At 44.8% G+C, this 27,202-nt stretch overlaps 1 protein-coding gene across 1 annotated transcript in view; it reads left to right on the forward strand.

Moving 5' to 3' along the window:
* SLC24A3 (solute carrier family 24 member 3) overlaps positions 1–27,202 on the forward strand; it is a 180,163-nt gene that overhangs the window by 105,149 nt on the left and 47,812 nt on the right. The window contains exons 4-6 of the mRNA XM_076335280.1: positions 9,982–10,056; positions 15,867–15,951; positions 17,894–17,997. Coding sequence (XP_076191395.1) covers positions 9,991–10,056; positions 15,867–15,951; positions 17,894–17,997 — 255 coding nt within the window. The 5' untranslated portion in view covers positions 9,982–9,990. The remainder of the gene's footprint in view (positions 1–9,981; positions 10,057–15,866; positions 15,952–17,893; positions 17,998–27,202) is intronic.

Below are 27,202 nucleotides of genomic sequence, written 5' to 3' on the forward strand. Positions count from 1 at the left end.
GGATCCTCTTGGGAATTCTGGAGGACATCGGGCGGGCGAGGGATTTGCCTTGAAGTTTAGAAATGTGCCAAGAAGACTTTAATAGATGCTATTTTAAAGACCTTGCTAATATCAGAAATCTGTGCAATTTTGGGCTTGGAGTTTTGTGATCTCTGCCCCAAACAAGTCAGTGTAAGTGGTGTGCATGGGTAAGGCCAAAATTAAAGATACTCAAGATAAATTTATTTAAATAATCCTGGTCTGTTAGTCCACTAGACACTTAGCTAGTGTTAGAAGACCTTGCGTTCAGCAGCTGCAGTACTCTCACAGAGGGAAGCACTGTCCCTCCAAATCCGTTCCTCGACTTTTGTTAGGTAGATGAAGACAATTCTTTTCTTTTTTAATGTCGTCTTCATTTAAGAAGAACTGCCAAGTTGGTACTACTTGGGGGGAAGAGACATTCTTAAGCAGCCAAGAAAATACCTGCTCCTAATGAATGTTTAAAAGCATTTAATAATTTTTAGTCAGCTTAAATGAGCAGTCACCGTTAGCTATGTGCAATGATTCATGATTTCTTTTTAAGTATAAATTAGATTGTATTACATGTTGTAATGCAAGTGCTCTGTGTTACAATTTTATTTCGGCTAAATGGCTGCAAAAATTTGTTGAGTAACATCACTATTGACTTTGGCAAGCTCAAGGCTTCCAAGTTTCCATGGGAACACTGAGCTTTGAGATGTTTTGGAAAGCAAGCACTGGACCCGAGCTGAATTTTTAGCACCCACAAGAATACTCCCAAAAATTCATATAAACCCTCTCTCAAAGTAGTGTCATGCAGCAGCTAGTCACCCAGAGTCTCTGCAGTTGGTGGAGAGAGAGACCTTCAGAGGATCTTCAGCTCTTCTACTGTAGATACGGGGTGAACCTGCAGGTTGGGTTTCACCTGCCTGGCTCTGGTCAAATCTGCAGGTTCCCCCCATGGACTGTGAGCCACTTCTGCCCGGCGGTGGAGCAGGATTGTCTGAAGCTGCTGCAGTCCCTGTGTGCTGCACCACGGGGGTCAGTGCCGTACGTGATGGCTGTTGCGCATCCCATGGTGGTTAGCGCGGTGCTCTCTTCTGAATGCCCAAAGGCGGGGCTCGGGCTGGGCTTGAAAGAGGCGCCGGGGACGGTGCTGGTGGAACTGAGAAGTGGTCCCAAGGAATGCCGTCCTGGAGATCTGTCCGTGCATCCCAAGCAGCCTTTGGTCTGCTCTTTCCTGACTTTTGGACGCTGGATTTCATGACTTCGGGGTCCATTTCACAGCCACAGTCAGCGTGTCGTGTAGCGCCATCTGTGGGGTTTCACACCTACCTTGACATGCATCTCGGCCAGTGTGTGTTTGCATCCCAAGTGCTGATTATTTGTTTTCCTGGCAGTCAGTCCTCTGCGCCTCCAACAGTTTCTGTGTTTTGACAGGAAAAGGTCACTGATCATCTGTTAATTCAAGGAGCTATATTAACTGCTCTTAATCCATACAGAAAACGCGTAAACATCGTAACGTAGTCTTGAAAAATACTGGTAGGCTGTTGGCACCCTTGTAACTATACTGTGGGTAATACAAAAAAGTGTTATGAGAGTTGTTTAAGAAAGGGATTAACTATATGCAGTTAAATTACTCTCTACTTGAAAAACAAATAGCAGACTCCTGTGCAGCCACTCTAGGCAAAAGGTTATGATTATAGCAGCACGTTGCTACCTTGTAACCTCACATTTCTTAGATTTTAACACAAAAATTATTTTTTAAAAATCTCTTGAGTTACAGAAGTAAGTTTATAGAGACCATTAAAAATACGAGTTGCTAAAATCATTCTTAATCTCTGTCCGATTCATACCTCTGTGTTTTTCCAGGCTATTTAGAAGAGACAAGACCTGGACCGTATTTTTTCATTATTAGTAACAATGAAATCATACGGTATTCTCATACAGTTGACTACATAAACTATGAGTTGGGTTATTTTCCAGTCTACTTTAAATTAGATTTGGGTTTTGTAATTGCTCTCAAGATAGTTTATTTTTGTACAGGCTTTTTTGTCTGTTCTGAATAAGCTGAACATACTTTTAACATGTATCAAAATGGCGTTTGGAGGACTGAAATTTCAAGATGAACTGCCTACTTCAGAATAAAAAGAAAAATCTGTTTTTAATGAGAACTAGATGTAAGCATCTGCTGTCCCAACAGAAACATATCCAGTTTCTTCCCCTCTCGTAAGCAGCAAGACAGGTATCTCGGTCCATCGGTGCTCCATCATTCTCCATAGCGGTTTTATTGACCAAGAAAATTTATTGACCACGCTCCAGCTCGTGCATCCGCAAGGTGCAGGACCCAGTTGGATTCACCCTTTCTAGCACTGTGGTACTTGAGGGCGACCCCTCGGCTATCGAAGGCTGTCACAAGGTGTATGGGTCCAAGACAGCGGGCATCAGCTGAGAAGTTTCCTAGTGTCTTTCTACCCCAAGCTGCCAGTTCTGTGCTCCCCCAAGCCTCACTGTCTGTGGCTCTGGTCCAGCCCCTTGGGTGGAGTGGGAAGCAGAAGCAGCAAGGACAAATGCTTTGCCTTCTCCTATAGCAGAGTAACTGTTTGTAACCTATTGTCAAAGAGAAAACTGATACTTACAGAAAATAGGCAACTGTCAGCATTTAGCAACCTGCTGCTTTAGTCTGGGTTGAAAGGGGTTGTCATCGTATTGGGGTGAAACCAATTAGAGGTGAAACCTCTAATTCTGTTTTTTACCTTCCAGGAATACAGTTACCAAACGTGTGATCAAATTGGAGCACGCGCAGAAATGCACTTTGTGGGTAAAAAAAGATATAGACACATTGCTTCCATTGAAATTTCTTTGCCGGTTTAAGGAAACCGGACTGTAAAAGGGGCTTTGTAATGGTAGGGAGAACAATGGAGAGATGATTAGCAGGTCATCATCATGCTTCTCATGTTTATTGACCTCCCCTTAAACTGTTTTTATTCATTTCAGTAAAAACTTGTTCTTTCTCCTCTCCCCCTTTGCCCATACTTTCATGTTTATTTCTGAAAGACATCGAGGTAAAGCTGGTTTAACAGAAGCCAGAGAACCAGGGGGCAAATGCTATAAACTGGGGTCCTGGGGGAATGCAGTAGATGGCCTGTCCGGGGATTCCCAAGGCATCTTCTCCGTATTGCTTAATAAAAGTGAAAACACAAAGACCCCAGCAGATCCCACAGTGGGGCTGTGCAGAAGTACTAAACATAATATGACGCTTCATGAAGATGAAAGGAAGTCCCTAAACACTTCAAAAATCTAGGAAAAACTGGGCAGGAACAGTTTAGCAATAGTTTTAGGTCTGAGCTGAAAATACTTCAGTTCAAAGGAAAAGTGGGCCACTAAACATATTTCAGGTTTAGAGCCATAGTGTTTAATTTCCCCCTAGATACTTCTTCGGAGCTCATCAACTGAATGCTTCACTGCTATTAATTATTTTCATGTCCTCTCTGAGAAGAGGGCATGCTGCTATGGACAGTAACACCCCCACTAAGTCGCTGGTTTGGGATGTTCAGTTTGGAAGGAGCCACCAGGGTCTGGATTTTGAGAGTCTGGTGATGTTCACTGCTAAAGGATCAAGCGTACAGCCTGCAATCTGGGAGCTCCCCAGCACTTGAGCGCTTCATTTTGCAATCTTAATGTTGTTCCTGACGGTGTGCAGGTGTCTAGGCGTTCTTGTAGCATTTTACTGGTTTTTAGTTTGTTCCAGCAGATGCATACTGATGCCCGTGCAGACCCCCAGCCCTCCTGCACTCGTGGACACTGGGCGATAGGCACCCATTGCCTCTATGAGACAGGGGAGGGAAATTGCTTTGCCAAGTAATTTGTGAGGTTGTTGCTGACAGCAGAGGAAGGAGGGTATGGGTATCGCTGTGGGTTTCCTTGGAAAAGCCCAATGGGATGGGCACTGTCTTTCCTCCCTGCCCCATCGCTGCTCAGCCTTTGTCTGTCCAGCTGCAGGCTCTGCCCTGATCCCTGTGTTATGCCAGTCTTCTTGACAGTACATCGTTGGTTCCCCTTTCCCCAGCTTTCTCCAGGCAAATCTGGAATGTAGTGCCAGGACACGTTGCACTGGCGGTGTGAAGAGTCTGCGCATGTGTGTGGTCAAGGTCGAGCTCCTCCCGAGGCAGAGCTAGGGCACTGCATGCTGAGCAGGGGTGAAGGAGTGGTGTCTGCGCTTAGCAGTCCCTCGTGCTTCTCGTTTGCCATCATTCAGCGTAGCCATGGGAACGGGTTGCACCAACAGGGCACCTGCCTCCCTTGTGCAAGCCGTTCAGAAAATGTAGGTCACTCTGGATGTATCCTGTCTTTATCTATTTCTGCACCGAGTCAAAAACCAGCCGCATCTCATTTCTACAGCACAGAGCTGTCTCGTTAGGGTGATGATTTTCCAGTGCCCTGGACGTGCTTGCTTTAGCGATGCTGCACGATACAGACAGCTTGCTGCTGAGCACATCATGATACCACAGGCTGCTGCTCCAAGTAAACTTTTGGACTCTATGGGTTCCTTGTTTGGTTGGTTTGTTTTTTTAATTTCTCTTCAATAATGGAGTCTTAGATAGTTTTGTAATGCAGGTGGAATTGAGGAAAGCCTCATGCTTGGTTACAGTTGTTTCAGTGATGGCCCTTGGCTGTGCCCACTTGCCCAGGGCAGGAGGTCTGCGCGGGGAGCAGCCGGGGACAGTCACCTCTTCCTTTCCCGGCTCTCTTGGGAAGAAGGCAGGGCTGTGGGAATTGCTGGCTCCTACAGCATTTAAGCTTTCTTATGAAAAGCTTTTTGCTTTAGCTCAGTAAAGCAAGTTTTAATCCGAGTATGAAGACTGGCACAGGAAACCCAAAGGACCACTGGACAAACATGAAAAATTATCATTTATGTACTGTGCAATGGACATGTATTTCAAGTAAGATATTTAATCTGCTTTGATGCAGAGATAGCAATTACTTCTGTGATGCTTGTTTGTTAGAATCATCATTTTAAAATCAATCCTAATGTAATACTTAATCTGGTATTTATAATCCTTTTATGCAGGGCCATTATATTTTTGTAATTTTTTTTAATGTCCTTCTGGGGAGGAAGAGTGTCTTTTAAGTAGGTTGCCTGTTTATAGACTTCCATGTCTTCACTTGGAGCTGAACACAACTAAATGATGCTGGGGCTGAGACTTACTTTTTGTGTTCTGTCTATCACATTGTCCCCTGTTGCCCTTACACGTCTCACTCCAGCTCTGCCCCTAGCGCACCCACATTCCCCCAACTGCCTTTATCCCCAATGGCTGTGTTCAGGTGGAACAGGCTTCAGCAAGTGCTGCCCTGCTGCTTCCTTACCTGTGCTAAACCTGCTGCCCCCATGGTGCCTGCGAGGACAAACTTGCGTATGTTGAAGGAAGAAGCAATGGGGCTCTGTTGAATTCTCAAGTTAACTTAGATAGAAGCTGATACCACCTCATCAGCTGCAAAATGTTAAAGCCATGCTGTTTGCATTCCCCACATTTGACATACAGAACAGACTTGCTTGCCCTGATGCTGGCTGTCTTCCTTCTTTCCACATAAAATAGCCTGGACTAGTGTCTGGGTTCCATCTTTACGAGTCTGACGATGTAAAATTAAATTTTTTGGTTGTGTTCCTGCTTGCCCAAACACTAAACCTTATTTTGTGGTGTTTGTTTAAAAAACAAAAAAAAGAAAAAAAAAACCCCACCAAAAAAACCGCAAGCAACTTTGAAGGAAGTAACAGTTATTGTCCTCATGTTCACTTACCAAAGGTAGTTGCCAGTGTTTAGTTTGTGAAGGAAGCTGTTTTCTAGGCAGATACTTAAGATTTTGACACTCTATACTGTCTTGCACTCAAGCCAGTTAAATAAAATTAGAGAAGACTCCCAGCCAAAACCAGAATTGTGACAACAATGAGATCATTAAAAATAAATGCTAAAGCATATAAGTCAGTGTGGGTTCAGCATGATCTGTTCTATCAGCCTTGTGTTAAAATTTGCTGAAATCACCCAAAATAATCTTACTGACTCCAGCAGGCTTTGGCTCAGTGTTTTCAGCAGACACAGCAGCACGGTGTTGCCCGCTACCTCCAAGAGGATTAGAGAAAGTATGATGGCAGTTTTTTCACATTCACTTTTTCTACTCCTTACTCATTTCAGTCCCCCTTTTGCCTTTTCTCTTGTATCTGATCCTACAAATGCGTAAGCATGGGTGGACAAAAGAAAATTCCCTTGTCACCTTTTTGGGTTGTGGTTGCGCCCTCTAAAAATCAGAACGCAATGAAATGTAGCTTTTTGTACCTGCCTGTGGTTACCAGGACATGGATATGCCTTGCCATTCTTGTTTGCACTGGAGACAGTGCAGACCTCGCATCATTTGAATGCTCATTTAAAAACTCTCAGAAGGATTTTCCTAAACTTAAGCTGATGAACATCTTGTACCTGATGTCCATCCAGACTGATCATATTTCTGGTGAGCACCGCATACAATACAGTAACTTCACATGATCTAAAAATGGTGAGAACATACAGGAGGCAATACATGCACACGTGCGTGTGTGCCACGTGTGGAGACAGATGCTGAAGTGACCTAGTTTGGCTTTTGAGCGTGTGCTTTTTTGGTTTGTTGTCTTCTCTCTGTCCCCGTTACCTTGCCCTGCTTTGGGAGAACTTGGCTACCAAAACAGCAGCAGATTGCAGGAAGCCCAAGCAACCATATGATGCCCTGCACTCTGTGACTATAGATTATGTCAAATATAGAGGATGCGCTCAATTTATAGGGATGATGATGTGCAGATTAGTGTTCTTGAAAGGCATTACTGTGTATTTGGGAAGGGAAATGATGGCATGAACCACTGCAGGTTAATATGATTAGCAGATCAAAAAATCCGGGCTGAAGTTGGGCACCTGCTATCCATTGTATTTCAATGGGATTTGGCCACGTAACTCTCTGGGGCTTTTTCTGATCTTTCTTCCTATGATGCACAATGTCTGTGAGCCATTTGCTTCCTTTATCTCTGTTCATACAGTTATCTGTTAGTATCATGTCAGCAGCTAGTGCTCCCTCCTACAAGATCAAGGTCTCTGCTGCACCCAGCAGAGTTGTAGGCCTGGAATTTTGCTTATGTTCGTGGTCCTCTGGGCCATTTTGCAGTGTAAGAGTTTCATACAGTGTAAGTTACATTTATTCATGTTTATGAGTAGTGACAGAGGAGCACAGAAACTGTCCTAAGTGACAAATCTAGCACTGAATCTTCAAAATGGTGTCAAAATTATCCATTATGATTAAATTCCTATCTCTAATCCTGGAAAATATATACTTGAATTATTTTTGAGCTTAAAAAGTTTTCAAGGCTGAGATTTTCACAGAAACTACTGGCTTTTTGCAGCAAAGTTGTAATTAAATTCTGGCAAGTTAGAATCTGGGGTTTTGGGGGGCTGGGGGGGATTTAAACCTGTTCCTGGAAAATTAAAACAAGAACAGAAACTCAGAGGCCATTTTTATTGCTGCTTTCCCTCCAGAAAAAAATACTCTGGTCTCCTCCCATCACCCGAGCTTCAACAGTAAACTTCAAAGACAAGCAAAGCAGGAGGATCTGTTGGTGATGATAACTCTGTGCTTCGATAGGATTAAGACGCTGTTTTTCTACAAATATTGGCCACTTCTCTCAGCTCTAGTTATTCACTGGAACTACACTACTTGTAAAAATAATTCTGTAATGGTCCATGGCAGGTGTTACAAAAAGATGGAGCCATCTTTGAACTTTAAAGTAGTTTTGTCTCACTTTGGGAGTGGAAAGATGAATAATGTTGTAATGCCTGTGAGTGATACTGTGAAAAAGAAAGGGGTTTGATGCGTGCTCACCTGCTTTATTCGACCAGATGCCAAAATTACTTCTTTCTTGGGCTGTTTGCTTTCAGGCGCAGTACAGGTAGCTCTCCAGGTGAGAAGCTCTATCTTTAAAAAAAAGAAAAAAAACAACCAACTACACGCACTGAAAACCTAGCAAAATATTACGGAGATATACGTTTCCAGCGTGAGGGGGATTTACATGATCAAGTCAGACAAGGGGTGTAAACTCGTGGCAGGACGGGAATACAGATGCTACTGTGGAACTGTGATGCTTGTAAGCCAGCCCTCGGGCTGTGCTGTGCATCATGCAAACCTGGCGGTGATGCTCAGTTTGCTGTTGTGGTTAACGATACGCACTGCTCCGGAGCAGCACGTGTGTGTCCGTCTGCGGTGACCTCATGCTGCACGGTGATGTGGGGGGACATAATTTCCTCTGACGTGCAGGAGCGGTGAGCCTGCTGGCCTGAGCACAGGGTGCAGCCCCTCGCAGGGTCCTACCTTTGCCAGAGGTGGCCAGCAAACTCCCAGAGGGGGAATTGGAGAGGGAGAGCTCAGGTGTTCATCTGTCCTGCTTCACTGTGTGTAGTCTTTCATGTCCTCTCTTTTTGGACACAGCTGGTTTGGACACAGCTGCTGCAGTTCATTTTGTTCCAGGCTTATGCCCGGAGCCTCACCTCTCTTTACATGCCCAAAATTTAAGGATCTCTCTTGTGCATGCGTGCTTTCACAAGTACACAGCAATAAATAAACCTTTGCCGATACTGCAGTCTGCTGGGAACGAGATCCAAGATGGTAACAGACTCCCTCTGTGGCAGGTTTTTGGTAGCACTTGCAGACAGATTGTTTTCTAGTTCTTACGGGAATGCCAGCTGTAATAGATATGCTGCGTACCTGACACCGAGGAGTGCTGCGAGGGGTGAGTGCTGACCTGTCTTGCAGGTCTTCAGAAGTGCAGTTGTCCTCTCTTCTCTCCCACTTACCCCCACTGCATAGGACACTTGGCTTTAAAACTTTGCTACAGCACTCCAGGGGCAGCTCTCCTCTTTACAGCATGTCCTCTGGGCAACGCAGGCAGGGCTACCCTGTTTGGGTGATGCCCTTATTCCTCTGGCTCTCCGTATTTCTGGCTCTGTTCCTTTACCACATGCCTAAGTTTGTGTAAGGTGGTACAAGAGTAGCCTGGGTAGCCTCGGATATGTCTATGCCAGTAAACTAGAGCGGGCCAGGACACAGGCGCAAGCCTGGCTGTGACGGTGTGCTCTGTTAGGTAGCTGGCATGCTTTTCACCTGGTTTTCCCCTATGCCAACGAGCATTTTCCTATCCAGTGCCAGGACGTGAGTCGAGGCAGGGGATAGAGATCCTTCCCTCTGGGCAATATGAACCAGGTTACCCTCCCTGAGGAGGATGGGAGCTTAGCTGCATGGATGTAAGCCCCGCTGTGCCATTTACCTGTCGGGGCAGAGATCAGGCCCTAGCATGTTCTGTTTAATAATACAGAAATACAGATTAAATGCTTGTTGTATGAAATTGAAGAGTTGATTTGCTAGGCGTCCTTTCAAGTCTCGTGTTGGATTTCAGTCATTAGAAAGTTGTTCCTATGTGGAGTTTAGCAAGAATTATCACTGGGATCCCAGATCACGTGGCAGGGCACTTCAGTCACAGAAAACAAGCTCCTTTCCCCTTTTTCAAAACACTAGCATTTCAAAAATTACTCCTGTAGGATTTAGATTTTCACAGAATGCAATCATAAAAAAGCGTTGCGCTGTGCAACAGGGGGAAAAAAAAGGAAGGCAAAAATATTTAAGTGTGGCTTAGCAATATCCAGAGAATTAAAAAAAAAAAAAAGTAGTATGATGATGATAAAATGTTGGCAGCTTTTGATAGCTTGTAAGAACTTTTGGATAAATACTTAATGATCTTTCTATTAAATCCCACAGAGCCCCATGAATTCTTCTTGCAAGAGCTTTTTTTTTTTTTTTTTTTTTTTTTTTTTTTTTTTTAAAGCATATACCAAAACAAACCCAAGATTAGTTGGGAAGCTGCGGTTTGTTTCTGCTTTGACAATCCCCAGACTCAACATTTTCTCTTTTCTTTTGCAGGCTGTGTATATGTTTTATGCTTTGGCAATTGTCTGCGATGATTTCTTTGTCCCTTCATTGGAAAAGATTTGCGAAGTAAGTATTAGAAGATGTTAGTTAAGCTTGTGTGCTGCTTTAACAGCAGTTCTCCTTGCGTGCCTCAGAACACGATGATAGTGTATTTACTGTCTTAGAGCGTTCCCCATGCTTCTTGTTTAGTTGTTCAACACTGTGTGTGTGAGCTGACTCAGCTTTGTGTTCTCACTTGCAGGAGATGGGCTGGGAGTCTGCTCGTGGGTAAACTTGGCTGATGCTCCCTCTTAAAGCTAGCAGTCACCTCTCAGATAACAATTCCTATATACGCATCATACCACTTCTTAAAAATGGAGGCAATTTATAACACAGTGAAAAACATGTTCTCTAGATCAGTGATTCCCAAACTCAGCTCCATGCTGCAGGCTCCTTGGTGGTGCTAGCTGCAGCGCAGGTTTCCGGGTAATAAGCCCAGCAGAGCTTGTTAGCTTGTCCTGTACTCTGCTGCTCACTGCTGACGTGCTCCTGCCTCTCTGGCTGAGAAACCCTGCCCTTGAGGTAGGATCCAGCCATCGGAGACTGCAAGGGTTGGGACATTGTTCATTGTCCATGTAGGGAGCAGCGCTTTCGTTCAGTTATGGCTTCGGGCATGTCACTCAGTTCTCCTGGGATGATAACCTTTTATTTCTTGACTTTTGCATGGAAATACTGATCCATGGGGTGTTTCGGAGTTTCATATACCATAACTTAAAACTTAGAAACCTCCCAAGCATCAGGCAGGGAAAGAAAAAATGCACAAGAGTGTTTAGATGTGTTGGTATTTTAAAAACAAAACCAAAAAAACACCCAGGGGAGGGAGAGATGCCAAGCTCTCAACCGGCTGCCTGAGAGGTAGGTCCTGCCCCTGCTTGTGGTCCTGGCCCCATGGGACCCGGGGTGCTGTACCTCCCTCCTGCTCCTGCTGCCTGGCTGGTAAAGGACCTGCATGCTGCTGGTGCATTCACGTTAGGGCTTGCCGGCTCCCGGTGCAGCCAATGACAGGGAGTGCTGCCTAGCCAGAGCAGGACTGCCCTGAGCAGACCCATGCCAGAGCTGGGTTTGGTCGCTTGGACTTTGGTTAGAATTGAAGTCTTGGTTTAGGTTCAGGACGCTGCAGATGTGCACTGCGCTTGCTTCCCGGGGCTTTTCGGCTTTGCTTGTGCCCAGCGCAAGAGTTCACAGGCTGATGGCTCTCCAGGTGCTCCAGCCGTTCATGCTGTGATAGCTCCTGTTGCTTTGTGTTTGTGTGTCTTTGCAGATGTCTCTTGAAAAACACTAGGCCCTCCCCTTAGCTGATGTAAATTAACACCTCTGGTGATTTACCCCAGTAGAAATCGTGGATCTTGTACCTTGCCTTCAAAGTCATGAGTTTCATACCTTGCATTGTGTTTGTATAAGTTGTAAAGCAGTAGGGGCAGCTAGGTCAGCTGTAAAGAAGCTCTTGAACACTTCCAGCAATTGCAAGGGACTCTGTCCCTCTTTTGCTAAGGTTGGCATGCTGAAATTTTAGAAGACAAGAAGTACATTTTAGCCTAAATCAGCTCAGACAGCTACAGGGTGAACACAGACCATGTGCCCAAAGTGGCTGAGAGCTCTCTCCAGTGTCAATCTCGGGCAATGAAATCTTTGCATATAGAAAATACAGTTTGGACTTGCCAGTTAGACATCTCTCTCAGCTGGAGGAGATGCCTGGCAGTAAGTGTTGCTCATCAGGGAACGGGCTGTGCCTGTGCCGGGTGCTGGGAGGAGGTGTGGGAGACGGCAGGAGAAATCATTTGACAGCTCTGATGGAAGTTATCTCTAAACTAACTTGATATTTGTAGTTCAGTACCCTGCCAAACAAGCTTTTTTTGCATCATCATCATCAAAAAAAAAAAGTCCCCAGGAAATGCCACTATTTTGGTGCATAAGTATTAAGGTAACTGAAGGGCAACAACAAAAGGCAGGAGCTTCTGTCCTGCAAAGTTGCTGCGCTCTCTAGGGCTGAATCTAGGGAAGGCCACTGCAAGGTTCAGGATGGGGGGAAACAGAGACATTGATGTGGAAGTAGGGATGGGAGATGCTGGAGATGTAGACATGCTGAGTTATTTAACCTCCCCTCTCCCGAGCAAGGGAACTCTGCTGGGAAACATGGGTCTACAAGGCCAGCTCAGGTCACTGTAGATGAACAAAACCTGAGCTGAGTAAGCAGTGTCCAGGACAGGCTTGTATTTTGCGGTGACATGGATATGCCCATGGGCAGGCCTGCCACCCAGAGGGACACAGGTGGAGCCAGGAGATTGAGAGAGATTGTTATTTCTCTTGACTGAGCACTCATTAAATCTCATCTATGAGTGTATTTTGATTAGTGGCCTTGCTTATGGCACAGAGGTCTGATCTGGGTCTGTGGAGCGCTAGCTCCTGTTACAGCTCTGCTATGGACTCCCTGAGTGACCTTGGACAAGCTCCATTGCTTCTCTGCACCTCTGTTTCCTGCACTGGTCAGTAGAAATGCTGGTCCTTGACTGTACTTACAAATCATGGTAGGAAACACCGTGCCGGTGTTAATGGTTTCTAACTTTACCGGTGGCAAACTTAGTTATCATAAACGAGAGGCTCACAGGCTGCAGAAGTCTCTCTCCTTTTACTGTCATTAGCTTTCTATAGGTGCAGGATCTGTGCATCTCTCCACCTGCCCCAGAAGCTTGGTTATAGAGGTACAAGTGTCAGAATTATGGTGCCATTTGTTCTTCTGACAAATTCTCAGATGTGTTGGGGTTTGTGCAGACATCTGATGTCTAAAAAGCAAACACCCTCCCCCTGTGACTTTAACATAGTATTTACAAGCCCCTGGGTCCTAGAAGGCTACTTTCACTTGACCAGATCTTTACTTTTTGGTTATTTGTTGTCTTCTCAATGGTACATAACAACAACTCATGTGCTTTAATGCTTCTAAACCATTGTGTTACCCAACACCACCAATAAAATAAGATGATAATAACAACAAGTTTTATTCAATTGTGTGAAAGAGAAAACTTAGCGATAGAACACTAGATCTAGCATACTTGTATTAAGCAGTTACTGTCCAGAAGAAAGATACTGTCATTAGCTATTATCAAAATGGGCCATATAAATGGATCAGAATTTTACTATTCCTATTGCTCCTAATTGATTCTCTCCCAGAAAAGTTTTTTCTCACCCCATAGGTGACCTTTGGGGGCATTCAAGTCCTTTTATTTATGTATTTTATGCATAATTAAGCAATTCTGTAATTACATGATAGCAAAGGAGATACACATTCCTGTTTCCTGATCCAACTACTTTTGATTTTATCAGTCCAGAATGGCTTGTCTTCAAAACATCCAGCTTTTCGTGGTTTGTCCTTGATGTTAGCACTCAAGAATGCGTGGGAAAAGGCTCGGGTCACTTCGCAAAGGCCTCTGCAGCCTTTGGTAGTATCCACTCTTGCCTATTTTTCTAGGAAAGGGAAGGTTTTATCGCTGCCCGATGACAGGAGGTGCTACAACCATTGCTCACACCAACCAATACTCTCCCCACATAAAGACCCCGTGAAATGAGTAGACTGACTTGGAGACCCAGGGCTGCTTTGTGAGGGAGAAGACCACCTGCTGAGTCTTCCTCCATCACCTGATGAGAAAGGGTGTTCACTTGTTTGTGAATACACAAAAAATAATAGGGAAGAGAGAGGGAGGGGGGAGAGAGCCCCTTGCAGGAACTCACATCTAAGAGGTTGTACTGGGTATGGCAGTACATGTAATGCGCTTAGCATGCAAACAACCGTAAATGGTAATGACTTGCTGCTGACTTAAGATCTACCATCAGTAATCTGACTACCGCCTACTGTTGTATCCAGCACAAAAGAATTCAAACCTCCTGCCTGAAGGCTTTTTTGGTCTTGGAGATCAAACAATAGTTATTCTACAGTTGCTCACAGTTTAGATGCACTAATTCTAAAATAAATGCCCTTTTTCTGGCTTAGCTTCATCTAGTTTGGAAAGCGGTTGTTGAGTTAAACCAACAAGGCATTTGCACTCCCAAATGTGTGTGTTGAGATGAGAATTTGTTCCAGAACACTTGCTATGGTAGATGTTCACATTCTGTCTTAGTTCAGATGTGCTTAAAATAAAGCCCTAATTTTCATTTGTTTTCTAAAACAGCTTGTACTTGCGTTTGCCCAGCTACTCTCTGTTACTGGTGTTACAGAGTGTTTACATGACGCAACTAATGTCATATGTCAATTGCAAACATTTGTCTGCAAATAGCAGAGAATATATTTTTGCCTCCTACATAGGGTGCTGTATTTTCTGCTCTATTGTATTAACTTAATTGTCATATGCATTGCAATAAATTATCTAGGAACTGTCTTCGAGGGAACCTACTATAGCTTTAAATTAAACCATCCCCACAGAAAGTCTGGCACAGCTGGTTTCCTTGGCTGATGGTCTTTTCTTTCAAAAGACACCATCAAGTTGCAGACTGACTATTGTAGGATAACTGTGTCTGTATTTCCATAGAGAATCCTGCAGAAGAAACTGATCTTTGGGGATCTACTTCTGGTCCTATGAACTTCTTCTACAATAGTTTTCATCTTATTTAAAATCATTTTCCATAAAGCTGTGTTTCATCAGGTTCCACAAGCTTTTATAGCAGTGCAGCGATGCTGTGATCTCTTGCTTAAAAAGCATTCCCGGTGAGGGCACATCTTTTCCTTTTTCCTTGTCCCCGTAACATATGTACAAAATTTTGTTATATGTGTTTGGTCAGTGGATAGAGTTTACCTTCTCTTACGGGCCTAGGATATCCTTTGTGGGATCTTCAATCCAAATAAGGTTGGTGGGAGGATTTCTGCAATTCTTGTCTCTGTGCAAATGTACTTTGGTAACGATAAAGTTGCAGAGAAACCCTGCAGCGCTACAGAGGGAAGAGGGGAGAGGAAGGCCTCCTCCGTCCTGCCAGGCTGGGTGTGCTGCTTCAGCCAGTTCTGCTAGTGAAACGTCCCCACCGCCCTCAGCTGTCTTCCCCTTGCTCATACAGTGGCAGCCACTGACTCGCACGTGCATGAGCATGCCAGCTTTGCGTAGTAACAACTCAGCAGTTTATGGCCGTATGGCGGTGGGTGGCTTTTTTTAGCTACTCATTAAACCATGGAAGGTGCCAGCAAGGCATGTGGTCTTTAACAGCCTTGTCGCGTTTGCCGAACAGTGACTTGTGCAGATGGAGCAGTAGGAATGCAGAAAACATAAAGGAAGTAATTAGCCAAGTAAATCTTTGGAAACAGCATATGCCGATGAAGTTTTCATTAGAGTAGTGGGTCCTTTCCCTTGCATGAACCCCTGTTTTAGATAGTCCCTGGGCACTGCTAGGGGAAGGCTGTAGGAGGTAAGTATCTTTGATGGTGATCCAAGTGAAAAGGGGCAAGGAGAGGTTAAATGTCCAAGGCTGAAATGATACCAGGGAAGGCGGCTGGGGGTGAACCAAGCCTGAGCTCCAGCCCTGCCCTTTGCAGGCTAAAGTAGATGAGATAAGGTGTGTATTGTTGGGGTCATGGAAGAGACAAAGAGCTGTGACTGGTGAAACTGCCTCGCTGTTGTCCAGAGTACTGCTCTTTCCTCTGTAAAAGGTATCGCAGCCACAACCTGCCCTCTCTATAAGGAGAGGCTAACTTAAGTAGTCAATGCCTGTGATGACTTTTTCCCCTATGCTTAAACTTTATTAACATAAAACTTTATACGTATTGGCAGTTTCCCCCTTTTGGTGGACAGTTTAACGTTTCTAGATGAATTCCTTCAGCCTCTCGGTGTTGTAATCAATGACTCTGATGTGTTTTTCTGCAGCGCTTGCATCTTAGCGAAGATGTGGCTGGGGCAACTTTCATGGCAGCGGGAAGCTCTGCTCCTGAGTTGTTTACATCTGTCATAGGTAACTAACCTGCTGCTGCTTCTTGAAACCTCCGCGTTTCCCTGGCTATTTTTCAGAGTTTAAATGGGATTGCTAAGCACCTGTAACGTTCATTGTAATATCTGGCCCTTCCCTCGTGGGCACACATAGGACTAATTGTGGGGAACCCTCGCTAGATGAAGCATCTCTGAAAAAGTGCCATTGTCCCACAGCAGGGCTGCCTTGGAAGTGGTTTGATCTGACCCCATCAAACCAGGGCCAGTAGGCAGTTCACCTTAACTGTCCGTTAATCTACCTCGCTGTAGCACAGCCAAACTGCACAGCGCTGAGCTCTGCACGTGCAGCCTTCTCCCCTCCTATCTGCCCTCCTACGCTATCTGCCACGCTGTCTCTAGGATGTAGCGTGAAAGGATGCACCTCCAGCCTCCTGGGTTGGTACGCAGGCAAACTCTTTGTGTCCTCAGCTGCAGGTTCTCTGCTATGACCTCCACTCTGGTTAGTCTTCTAACACCACTTCCATCTGGGAAAGCCAGAGTGGGGAGGAGAAGAGGATTTGAAATGCTTTCTCACAGCAACAAGTTGGTCAGAGCATCACACTACCAAAGCAACTCTGATTATGGGAAGTGTGATCAAGGGATTCAGCAGTCCTTAAGCGTGTGAAACCCGGGAAACTCGTGTGGTCCTTCAACAGCCTTGAGCTAAGAGGGGACTGCAGTCAGCTGTTATAAAATGATGCTGTATGTATACTACCTGGCGCAAGGGGAAAGTGTTCTTGCGTTTCACTTATCCACGTCTCTGTTGGTAGGTGATCGTCAGAGCAGCGGTTGGGACGTTAAGGTGGGCTCTCCATCACTGAGGAGAATTATTCTCAGCTTAGATACTTTCTCTAGAAGATAATTCTATTTCGGTCACAGCTATCAGATGCAGAGCACAAATTAATTCATGCAAAGCTGCATACTCTGTAGAGAAGTCCGATTACACAAGTAAAGCCTCAAAATGTAGGAACTTAATTTGGACCAAGTTGGGGATGTACTCCAGTTAAGGATAGTGCAGTAGCAGGGTGAAAATAAAACCAGATTCAGGTAGCTTAGAGAAGCCCTAATGGTCAGATCATTATCTTGCCGTGGTGTAATCCACCAGATACTGAGTGTTACTTGGCGGGTGACTGCTTCTGTGTAACATGTTTCTGAGGAAAGGATAAAGTGGAAAAAAATATCTAAACTACGCTGGCCGGATAAATACGGTTGGAACGTTAAAAGCAAATGGTGAATTTAAACAGACTGACAGCTAGCAGGAGATGGAGTGTTATTTTTAGGCTGACTTCCTAAGGAAAGAATTTTGTGCAGTACCATGATGCATGTGTCTTGTCAGTTCGTCTCCCTCACCATTAACCTCATTGGCCAATTTTAACCAAATTTGACAGAAGAGCTCTGAAAGGAGCTTGTAACGTAGCCCCATAACTCATCCTGAGAGGCATCATTCAGTTTGCAAGTAGCTAGTGGCCAGGCAGCTCTGAATCAGCTCCAGCTCAAGCTTCTACTTGCCTGTTGAAGCCGGTAGGGATGGGGGATATGGGGAAGAGCAGAGTACTGGTGAGGGGATTTCTTATGGGAGAGTTTCCTGCAGATTTGTATCTGACCAGCTGCTCCCATGGAGCTTACTGTCTTTCATGATGTGTATTGCCATAATGTTGGATTGCAAGACCAGGAGGCTGGTGACTTAAACATGTCTAAGGTATTTGGTTTTCATTAGACAGACTATCCAGGTCCCCTCAGAAAGCAAGTTCTGCTACCTTTATTCACCCTAGTACCGTTCTCTGAAAGTTGTCCTATTAAATATAAGAAAAACTGGCAGAACTGATCCATGCCTTTAGATTCATTAATGGGGTGTGAGGTCTGCAATTTTTTGTGGAAAAATTCTGCTCTTTCCAATTTACACAGCTTGCCTTGAACTTGTTTTTCAGGTGTTTTTATCACAAAAGGAGACGTAGGCGTTGGAACCATCGTAGGCTCAGCTGTATTTAACATTCTCTGTATTATTGGCGTGTGTGGGCTTTTTGCAGGACAGGTAAGAGCATTTAATGATTCCTAACAGTTCTTGCTTCATCCTGTGCCTTGGCTATACTGTGAAATCAGCTGCCAGGTTCACAACCTTGCCACAAATTTCTCTGGCTTTGTTCTTTTTAATAGGGCCCTATGCTATTCCTCTTGTATTTTTGAAATGAAAAGCAGAACAGCGAATGTCAGCTCAGGCATTTTAAGGTGCCCAAGATATGTGGGTGGTCAAAGGAATAAAAGTTGGTTGAATTGAAAAATGCGTTGTGACGTTTGTATCTGGTTCTTAGACCAAAGGAGCCAGGAAATGTCTGTGCCTCTGGCTGATAAAAATGCACTTCGGTGAGCCGTGCAAGATGCCTCTGAAAGAATGATGACACTTCTGGAGCATCACAAAAGATGCTGCCTTTGTGCAAGATAGTTTCGGATACATGTGCTGAGCTGGCACAACGTTGTCGGTGACTGGCATGCCTTAGGAAGTTGTATAAGAAAGCTAACAGTCTTTGCTTGTAGTTTATCTCATTATTTATATCCGGAATCACAGAATGGTTTATGTGGGAAGGGACCTCTGGAGGTCTCTGATCCAAAGCCCTCACCACCCCAACCCCCCCAACTCAAAGCAGGGCTGATTTCAAAGTTGGATCAGGTTGCTCAGGACCTTGTCCAGTCAGGTTTTGAATACTTCCAAGGATGCCCCAACTTTTTTCCTCACTAACAGTAAGGCTATCCATTCCTGGTATAAGTTCTGACTGTTTTCCAGCGTGTCAAACTACTTATGACAACACAAGCTATTCATCTGAAATTAAAGTAATTAAGTTGTGAGATCTGAGCTGCTGTCTGAATTGCAGACATGATTGACTGTATAATTAAATATCTGAATCTGCATTCACCTTAGCACTTGCCAACATGCCCAGTATTTTTACGATCTCATAAAATGTTCTTTGGAATGTTACTGTGCAGATTTATTTGTAAAGAGAAGCAGGATAACATTACCAATACAGGGCAATAGGATAAATAGCTCTGGAAGAAGAACTTGCAAGAAGGGGCCTGTATAACTTGGTCAGTATGAGAAAGCATGCAGAGAGATTGGGCTTTCCTGGGAAAGTTTGTAATCCAATTCTATTTGCATTAGCAATGAACTTTTTCAGGATGAAGGTGAATGTTTTCTCTATGAGGAGGCTTCAGGAAAAGCCCACAGTGGTACTTTTTAGCCACCTAAGCTCCCATGATTTGCATGGGAACACGCAGCTGGAAGCTACACGTGCTCAATATGTTAGTGGTTCTACTGTAACTCTTGCTGTGAAAGCCCAATTGATTCAGGCCAATTTTTAAATGACCAAAGCTTTCCCAGGACATGAAGCTGTGTTCCTCAGAGGTGTTCTCCTGTAATCAGTAGGACTTTTTGCTCAGGTTGCTTTTTTCAAGCAAATGAAGATGATTAACTGTGTAGCACGATGGCAGAAGAGCTAATTCTTCTGATTTTTACTCTCCACGGTATTGATTGCATGCCTCAAACCTGCTAAAAAACTAGCTACAAATCACAGCTTTCAGTGGAAAAGGTTTGCTAGAGTTTGGGGGTTGATGGAGAATGTCAGTCTTCTTGAGAGATGTTGTGGTTTAACCTCAGCCGGCAACTAAGCACCACCCAGCTGCTCGCTCACTCCCCCCCACTGGGATGGGGGAGAGAATTGGAAGGGTAAAAGTGAGAAAACTTGTGGGTTGAGATAAAGACAGTTTAATAGGTAAAGCAAAAGCCGCGCACGCAAGCAAAGCAACACAAGGAATTCAATCACTACTTCCCATCGGCAGGCAGGTGTTCAGCCATCTCCAGGAAAGCAGGGCTCCGTCATGCGTAACGGTTACTTGGGAAGACAAACGCCATCACTCCAAACATCCCCCCCTTCCTCCTCCTTCCCCCAGCTTTACATGCTGAGCATGACGTCACATGGTGTGGGATATCCCTTTGGTCAGTTGGGGTCAGCTCTCCTGGCTGTGTCCCCTCCCAGCTTCTTGTGCACCCCCAGCCTTCTCAGTCAGTAGAGCATGGGGAGCTGAAAAGTCCTTGACTAGCGTAAGCACTACTTAACACAACAATGTTTTAGTTGTTGCTATCAACATTGTTCTCACCCTAAATCCAAAACACAGCACTGTACCAGCTACTAAGAAGGAAATTAACTCTATCCCTGCCAAAATCAGGACAAGAGACCATTTACAGGTGGGAGATGTTTGTTTCTGAAGGATATAACATAGCTGAAATGCTCTCGTAAATGCCTTCAGCCTTCCAGGTGTGGTAGCTTTCAGAAGTTCAGAGGGGGGATTGGCTGCTGTAAGTCATCCCAAGCATGGTCTGCGAGTCTCTTTCAAGCCAAGAATTGAGGGACAATCCAAAGTTGGACTGATGCGTCCCAACTTTGTTTTCCCTGACTCTGCTAGTGATTTGCGTGTGGTTTCATCAAGTCACTTAACTTCTGTTTGCTGCAGCTTAACCACAGAGGATGGGTGAGAACTGGAATGATGGACATCACTGCGTGGAATCATGATTTAAACAAGCAAATAGGAAACCTCAGTTTAAATAATTCCAATATTATAGATAAAACTTTCTTTCGGTTTGTGCTTTTCATTTTTTCCCACTCCCAACCTTTCACCAAAAAGTCATTCACTTTTACTGGTGTGATTCATCTTTTTGTTTTGTGTTAGTATTAATAGGAATTTGGTTTTATTATCAATAATTTCTCTGTAGATGCGCTAACATAGGTGCTAAATTTGGTTGGCCGTTGGATTTCAATTCTGCTGGGGACCTGGATCTCAGTTTTGAGTTGCCTTGTAATGGGCCAGGTGAGCCTTGGAGGCAGGCTGTCAGTCTAAGCTGCTTGCTGTGCTCCAGCTCAGTTTAGAGCAGGGTTTTCTCTTTTGAGCTCAGACCTGCAGAGTCAGCAGCTGGAGTCCTCTAATTTTCAGATGAGACCGGTGAGTCAATGGGCAGGGATTTACCAGCCGAACTTTGCTGTCTTGTGGGCCTCCCCCGAGGCTGCTCAGGACACAGGCCTGTTTTCTGGGACTCCTGCCCTGGAAAGCGTTGTTCGGGCATCTTGGTTCAAGGCTGGAAGGCTTACGGGTTTGTCAGGTGGGAAGAGAGAAGCAGAGAACTAAGCCTGTGCCTGTGGCAGTTTCAACCTGATGAGGCTCATGTGGCCTTCGTGTTCATGAAAACCTGTTGTTAAGTGCTCTGCGGTTGGGAGGTGGCTGCTGCAAATTGCCAGTGTGGACAAGAAGGGTTGATGCTCTGTTCCCCCTCGTGTCTGTTTTACATGTGGGATGCCTCCGGCAGGGGAGGGACAACTTCAGGATGATCACACCTCCAATTTTCACAAGGGGAATTGCGGAGGGGGTGGAGGTAATCTCACCCTGGCTTTCCTGTAACACCTGCCAGCAGTAGCAACGGTGTTCCAGCAGGAGCTTTTATGTGTTGATGAGAGCAATTTGCAGCTGCAGTTGTGGTAGCATGTTGGGATCCCGCTAGCTGGTCAGTACCCGGCAGCATGAGCTGCTGTTCGGATGCTGGGTTGCCTGGAGATGCCAGCAGTCCAGGAGGTGGATGGAGAGCAGCACAGGCAGCAGTGCTCAGTAAGCCGTAACTCTGTGGCAGGGCTGCTTCATCCCCTCCTGGGGTGCTCAGCTCGGAGCTGGGGGAGGAAATGCGTCTGTGCTGGAGATTATGGGGCAGCTGCCTCGTGGCAGAGAGCTTGGGAGTGCTGTATTGCCCACAGGTTGGGAAACCCAGAACTAAAACCTGCAGGGGACTTCTGCAGCATTTCCATAAGCACTGTTTATTTTTTCAGAACTGTTTGGTATCATGAGAAAGTCTTTTTGTTTGTGTGTTTGTTTTTTGACTGGTAAAAGGTTGGATTAAAAAATACTGACCAGCTCTTTCCAGGATATGTTTTATTTTTAAATTAGGTTGTAGTATGCATGTGCTATGTTGGATGTATTATTCTTTGGCTTAAGAAAATACTGGGTTTGGCTACATGCACCTTGTTTAAAAAAAGAAACAAGCCCACAGCCCCGAAAAGCTGGTATGCATTTACTTGAACACCAACTCTAATTATTTTTCTAAACCTTTAATGGCTGGTAAGTGCACACTTCTCAGAATAAATGAGAATAGACATCCCACTGCTGGAACTGGAGAAAGTATGATGCCCACACTTCTATATGACACTACACACCTAAAAACTGCATTAAAAGAGCATTGTTAAAGTTGAAAGTCAAACACTGAAAAGTTAGAAAATAGCAGTGTTAAGGTTCCTTGTGCAACCTTAATTTGCCCCCCTGGTGTGTATGCATTATTATACAGTCTTTAATTACAGGATCCCATGCTGGTTTCTCCACAGGGTCCCTGCCTCCCTCAGTGCGCAGAATGGACTTTGCTCACTTAATGAGCAGCTATTCATTATTTTGTTTTCTCTTCATTGTTCAGTGTGTGCCCTTCTGCCTTATTTACCAGGCTCTATTCAAGCCCTGTTCCAGAGGCAGAATTATTAATTTCTTCTTGAACTTCTGCCGATCTCATCGCTATTGTGTCTGAGCAGTTGATGAACAATTAATTAATTTTCCCCAAACCTCTGTGAGATGAAGGGATGTTTTAAAGATGGGGAAACAAAGCACAGAGAGATTAAATACAAAAGAATAACTTGTCATTTTAGGGGCCAATTAGAGCTGACACAGGCCCATTTTTTCCCCTGAATGTATAGCATCCTGTAGCATGTTCTTTGTTCAGAGGGCAGCTCCCGATGTCTCCAGATGCTGCTCGCGCTGCTCCTGCTGCTCCACCTTAACATTGCACAAGGGTTTCATTGCTGGGCTGACCTTGGTTTAAGCGGTCATCTCAATGTCCATACACCCCAGCTCTCCTTGGGAGCATTCGGCTGCTTTAGCCATATGAGTCCGTTTTCTTCTCCTAGGTCCCAGCTCATGTTCCACCTTCTGCAAGGGACACACAAAACGCCTCTGTCGTCATGAGCCCTGGCTTCATCCCTAGACCATTCTTGACCTGAATTAAGCAGGTGACTTAACTACCTCATCTCCTAACATTTAGTGCTTGCTTTTGCTAGCGTGATGATGTTCCTTCTAAGCACCCAGACGCTCCAGGTTTCTTTCCATTCAATCTGTCTCCCAGCCCTCACCTCAGCATTTCTTGAAGCTTGAGAGAAAAGCTTTCTCCAGACAGATTTTTTTTCCCCCCTGGATCATGGATCCACCCCATAGCTGTCTCTAAAGTGTCCAGCTTTCCCCCAGACCCACAGTGGTCTAGATCCTTCCCCTCTCCTCACGGGCAGTTCATGCTGGAGCGCTTGCGACACTCTGCCCTTACTCTGCCCGTGGCTAGAGGACCCCACAGTCCCTGGTTTGTAATCCCAGCAGAGTCACAGCCACCATGAGAGGCTTCCTTCTGGACGCATCTCTGAAGTCATTAAAAGGCCTATAACAAGGTTCCCTTACCCAGCACGGCAAGTCTAAAATGGGAAGCCCCCCCATGCCCGTGCACTCCCCTTGCTCCAAACACCCAGCAGGTCTCAGGCTACGCTGCATCTCGATTCGACACACTCCTACGGTGCTGGTCACCTCTGCCTTTGGAGTATGAGGCTTGGAGTGTGCTGGAAATCGGTGTTAAGAGCCATGGAGATCTTGGCCACCCTGCCTGCAGGCACCCACTCAGGTTTCCCTGGTCTGCAGCTGAGCCCTGCCTGTCTCTTGCCCTGGCTCACGTGGGAAGATGCTGCTGGGAGCTGGTGCTGTGTGAAGGGGAAAAGTGCTTAATGTTTAGCAGTCAGTCTGAAGTAGCTTGGGAGCAGGCTGCCAGAAGCCCTCAAGCAAGGCAGTAATTAGAAAAGCTTCCACTTCGTTTATTTATGTATTTAATTTTGAAATTTTAAGGAATTTATCACCTTGGTAGCTAGAGCCCAAGTCTGCAAGCAATTGCAGCCAAACTCATTTCTGCAGACTGAGCTGCTTGCAGCATGGATGTCTTAAGAGCCACACAACTTGTTTCTACCGTCTGCTATTACGCCTCACTTCAGGGTTTTCAAATAACTGTGGTAGTGTTGTAATGCTCCTGAAGAGCTGCTCTCATGCTAAAAACCAATTCATGTAGATGAAAATCAGCTTTAATGTATCGTTGTGCTCCTTTTTTCTTTGTGGCCCAGCCAGAAAAGACGAAGTTGGGCTGGAAAATGGGTTGGTTTGAATAACGTCAACAGATTGGGGAGATTAACCATGTGGCTGTTGTGCACCAGCCCAGAGCTGAAGTTGTGTGTGTTACAAACTCTAGGGAAGGATTAACAAATGCAAGCAAGCAAAATTGCTTTAAACAACCATAAAGACATTTCTGTTAGTGTTAAGTATTATAAACCCCTTGTCTCCCCTGTTTGTTTTTAAACAGTGCTGAAAATTTGAAAAACTAAGTCAGAGACACCTTTACCCATCAGACCCTTAAGAGTTGGTGGGCTTCTTACTAATTTCAAAACCAAGGTGCTTCTAGATTATATAAAAAAATATTTGTGCCATGGTTTGTTACTGAAAAGTAGAAACGTGTGTTTCAGTAGCCTGAAAGTGACTTGATTTGCTCTTCCAATTAGTGTTGATGACACTTTGTGGATCACCAGTGAGGATTCTGGACTGGAGCGATTTTTTTTTTTTTTTTTTTTTAATTTATGTCTCTTCTCACCAATATGAGCAATGAAAGCTCCTGAGGTCTTTATCCTTGGCACAGGAGGACCAGTTTTCAAAAAGTGACAATCAATGCAGGCTGCCTGTGTTTTTGATGACCAAACCAAAAGCGCCTATAAAGGCTGGATTTTCTAAACTAGCATCCACAGTCTGAAAATCAGATCTCTTTCTAAAATGTCTTAAACTGGGCCTCTGGAAGCTGAAGAAATCAACCTCTGATGTGTTTTGAAATCTCTGACCAAGGCATATTTAGAGAGGTAGATAAAGTTTACCCTTGTGGGTGGCTGAGTGCAGCCCACTTGGCTGTGGCAGTGAGTCTTAGAAGCTTTTCCTTCTTTCTTCTTGCATCTGTTGCAATATTCTGCTGATGTTTTACATGCACACACGCACCGAGGAAGGTTTGCCTTACTTCATCTAGGCAGTAGGTGCAATTTTTAAGCTGTAGATGGTTTTAGTATATGGAAATATGTTAACTGTCCTCATTCCCCAAATGCTGATGTAGTGCGGGTTGGATGTGTCTGTAGCTGTTTCCTCAGTTGTCTGTACACCTGTGACACTAATGCATATTCTTTCAATTGTACAGCTAAGTCACATAACTCAAACATTGTTTTTTTTAGCTGCTGTCTGTTTTGCTTTCTACTGGCAAAGAGAGGGTATGAGAAAGTAAGAGAATGCTGCAAGAGACGAAATGGTAGCAGATGCAGCCCTTCAAACATAAGTTCCGCAACATTTCACAGGGATGCATGCTAGATAGCAGAGAAGAAATACAGGCATGGAGTCTGCCGTCTGCGTTGTGATGTATTAGGCTTTTTCCATGATGGCAAAAAAAACCCAACTGTGTATGGGGAGATTGACCTTAGCCCAGGGTCCCCTCCAAGCCTCAGTCTCTCTGTCCTGTCTTCTCTCACTCTCATGTTTGTGCTTCACAAATTCTCCCCTCCTTCCACTGCCTTCTCGTCATCCTTGGTGGCAAGGATGTGGGATTCTCAGAAGCAGTCAATGCTTGCTTAATTCGGCTCTCATTCAAACCAGCACAAGCAGAGTTTGTTCAGTTTTGAAAATTCCCCCGTCCGGATTCTTCTCTTTTTTGCAGCTCTGCTGCTCTGTCCTGCATGTCATCCAGTCCTCCTCTGTCCTCATCCAGCACTAAACTGCAGCCTTTTGCGGTGTTGCAGAAGAGGATGAAGGATGAGAAGAGGTTAGTGAAAAGTGCTTAAGTGAAAGCAGTATAACCATGAGTTGCAAGTCACTCCAGCATTAAACAGTAATTTTCAATCTGCATAGCTTGATTTGTTAATCATCGTTTAACTGCTGTGTTTTTCGTTTGAGTTCTAGCTTCTCTATTTCACCTTTCCCCAGAACAAGACAGGCTGCTCTGGGTGGAGCAGGGGACCATGAATGCTGGATTGTCACGTCAGAGACGTTCTTGGTTTTTTAGGGGCTCTTCCAGTTATTTCTTCTGTCAGGGGGTCTAGTTGGTGGCCAGGTGTCATTCCTCAATACACTGGAGTAAAAAAGGACTGCCTTGACCATCTGACCTGCCTCCTTCCGCTCCAGTGGTATTCTTTCACCTGAGGAAATAAACTAAATTCAGAAGGCTGTCCTCTGTCCAAGTCACAGTAAACCCTTGTGTAAGCTGGGGGTGCTTCTCAGAATCATCAGCTGACGTGCGCTCAGTTTTATCTCGGTGTGAAAATATACCTAAGAAATAGGTGTTACAAATAGTGAAGAGCTGAGATGAGGAAACTGAACAGAGATTTAATAACCGGGTAGAACATTGTTTTCTGAAGAGACTGGGACTTTTGTAATCTATTTTTAACCTAGCTCTGTCATACAGTTAGCTTGCATGCGTCTTAATCTTTTAAGCTTTAATTTCACTGACAAGTAATTCAGACAAGAGTCGTTACTGACCTTTGGCTTTGTGATTGCATTCATGAGCATTTTTTTTTTTTTTCCTCCTGGATTGTGGAGGAGTTTTGGGAGGGGAGAGTTGGAATGTTGGTCTTTTTTGGGGGGGGGTTTTTTCTTCTTCGCTGGTCTGTGACCATCGGTGGAAAACATGTAAAACTGTGGAGAAGTAGTTTAAGGAGAACTTAATGACAACTGTTGAGACTGTATGCTGCTCTTGTAGTCCAGGGCACAATGGTTTTTTTGCTGGCAACATTTTCTGGTGATTGTGGGCCTGCTCTTTCACTGATAGAAGTGTGGTGCAGACTTGAAAGCAAGAGAGGGACAGAGTAATAAGCCAGACAAGGATCCAGCACTGAGACTTCCACGGAAGACAGAATTTGTCCCAGAAGTCAAGGCCATGGTCCTGAGAGGAACATAGAGCTGCTGGCATGGCCATGTGTACGTGAAACCCCATGTAGCATAAGAGCAGAAGGAGGATGCTGGAGGTGTCGTTCTTGCTGTCCTACAGAAAGTCAGGCAAACAGTAAGCAGCTTAGACTGCAGACAGGGCAGAAAGATGTCGATGGAGTTTCCAGACAGAGAGG

Source organism: Aptenodytes patagonicus, chromosome 3 (assembly GCF_965638725.1).
Source record: "Aptenodytes patagonicus chromosome 3, bAptPat1.pri.cur, whole genome shotgun sequence".
NCBI classification, from domain to species: Eukaryota; Metazoa; Chordata; class Aves; order Sphenisciformes; family Spheniscidae; genus Aptenodytes; species Aptenodytes patagonicus.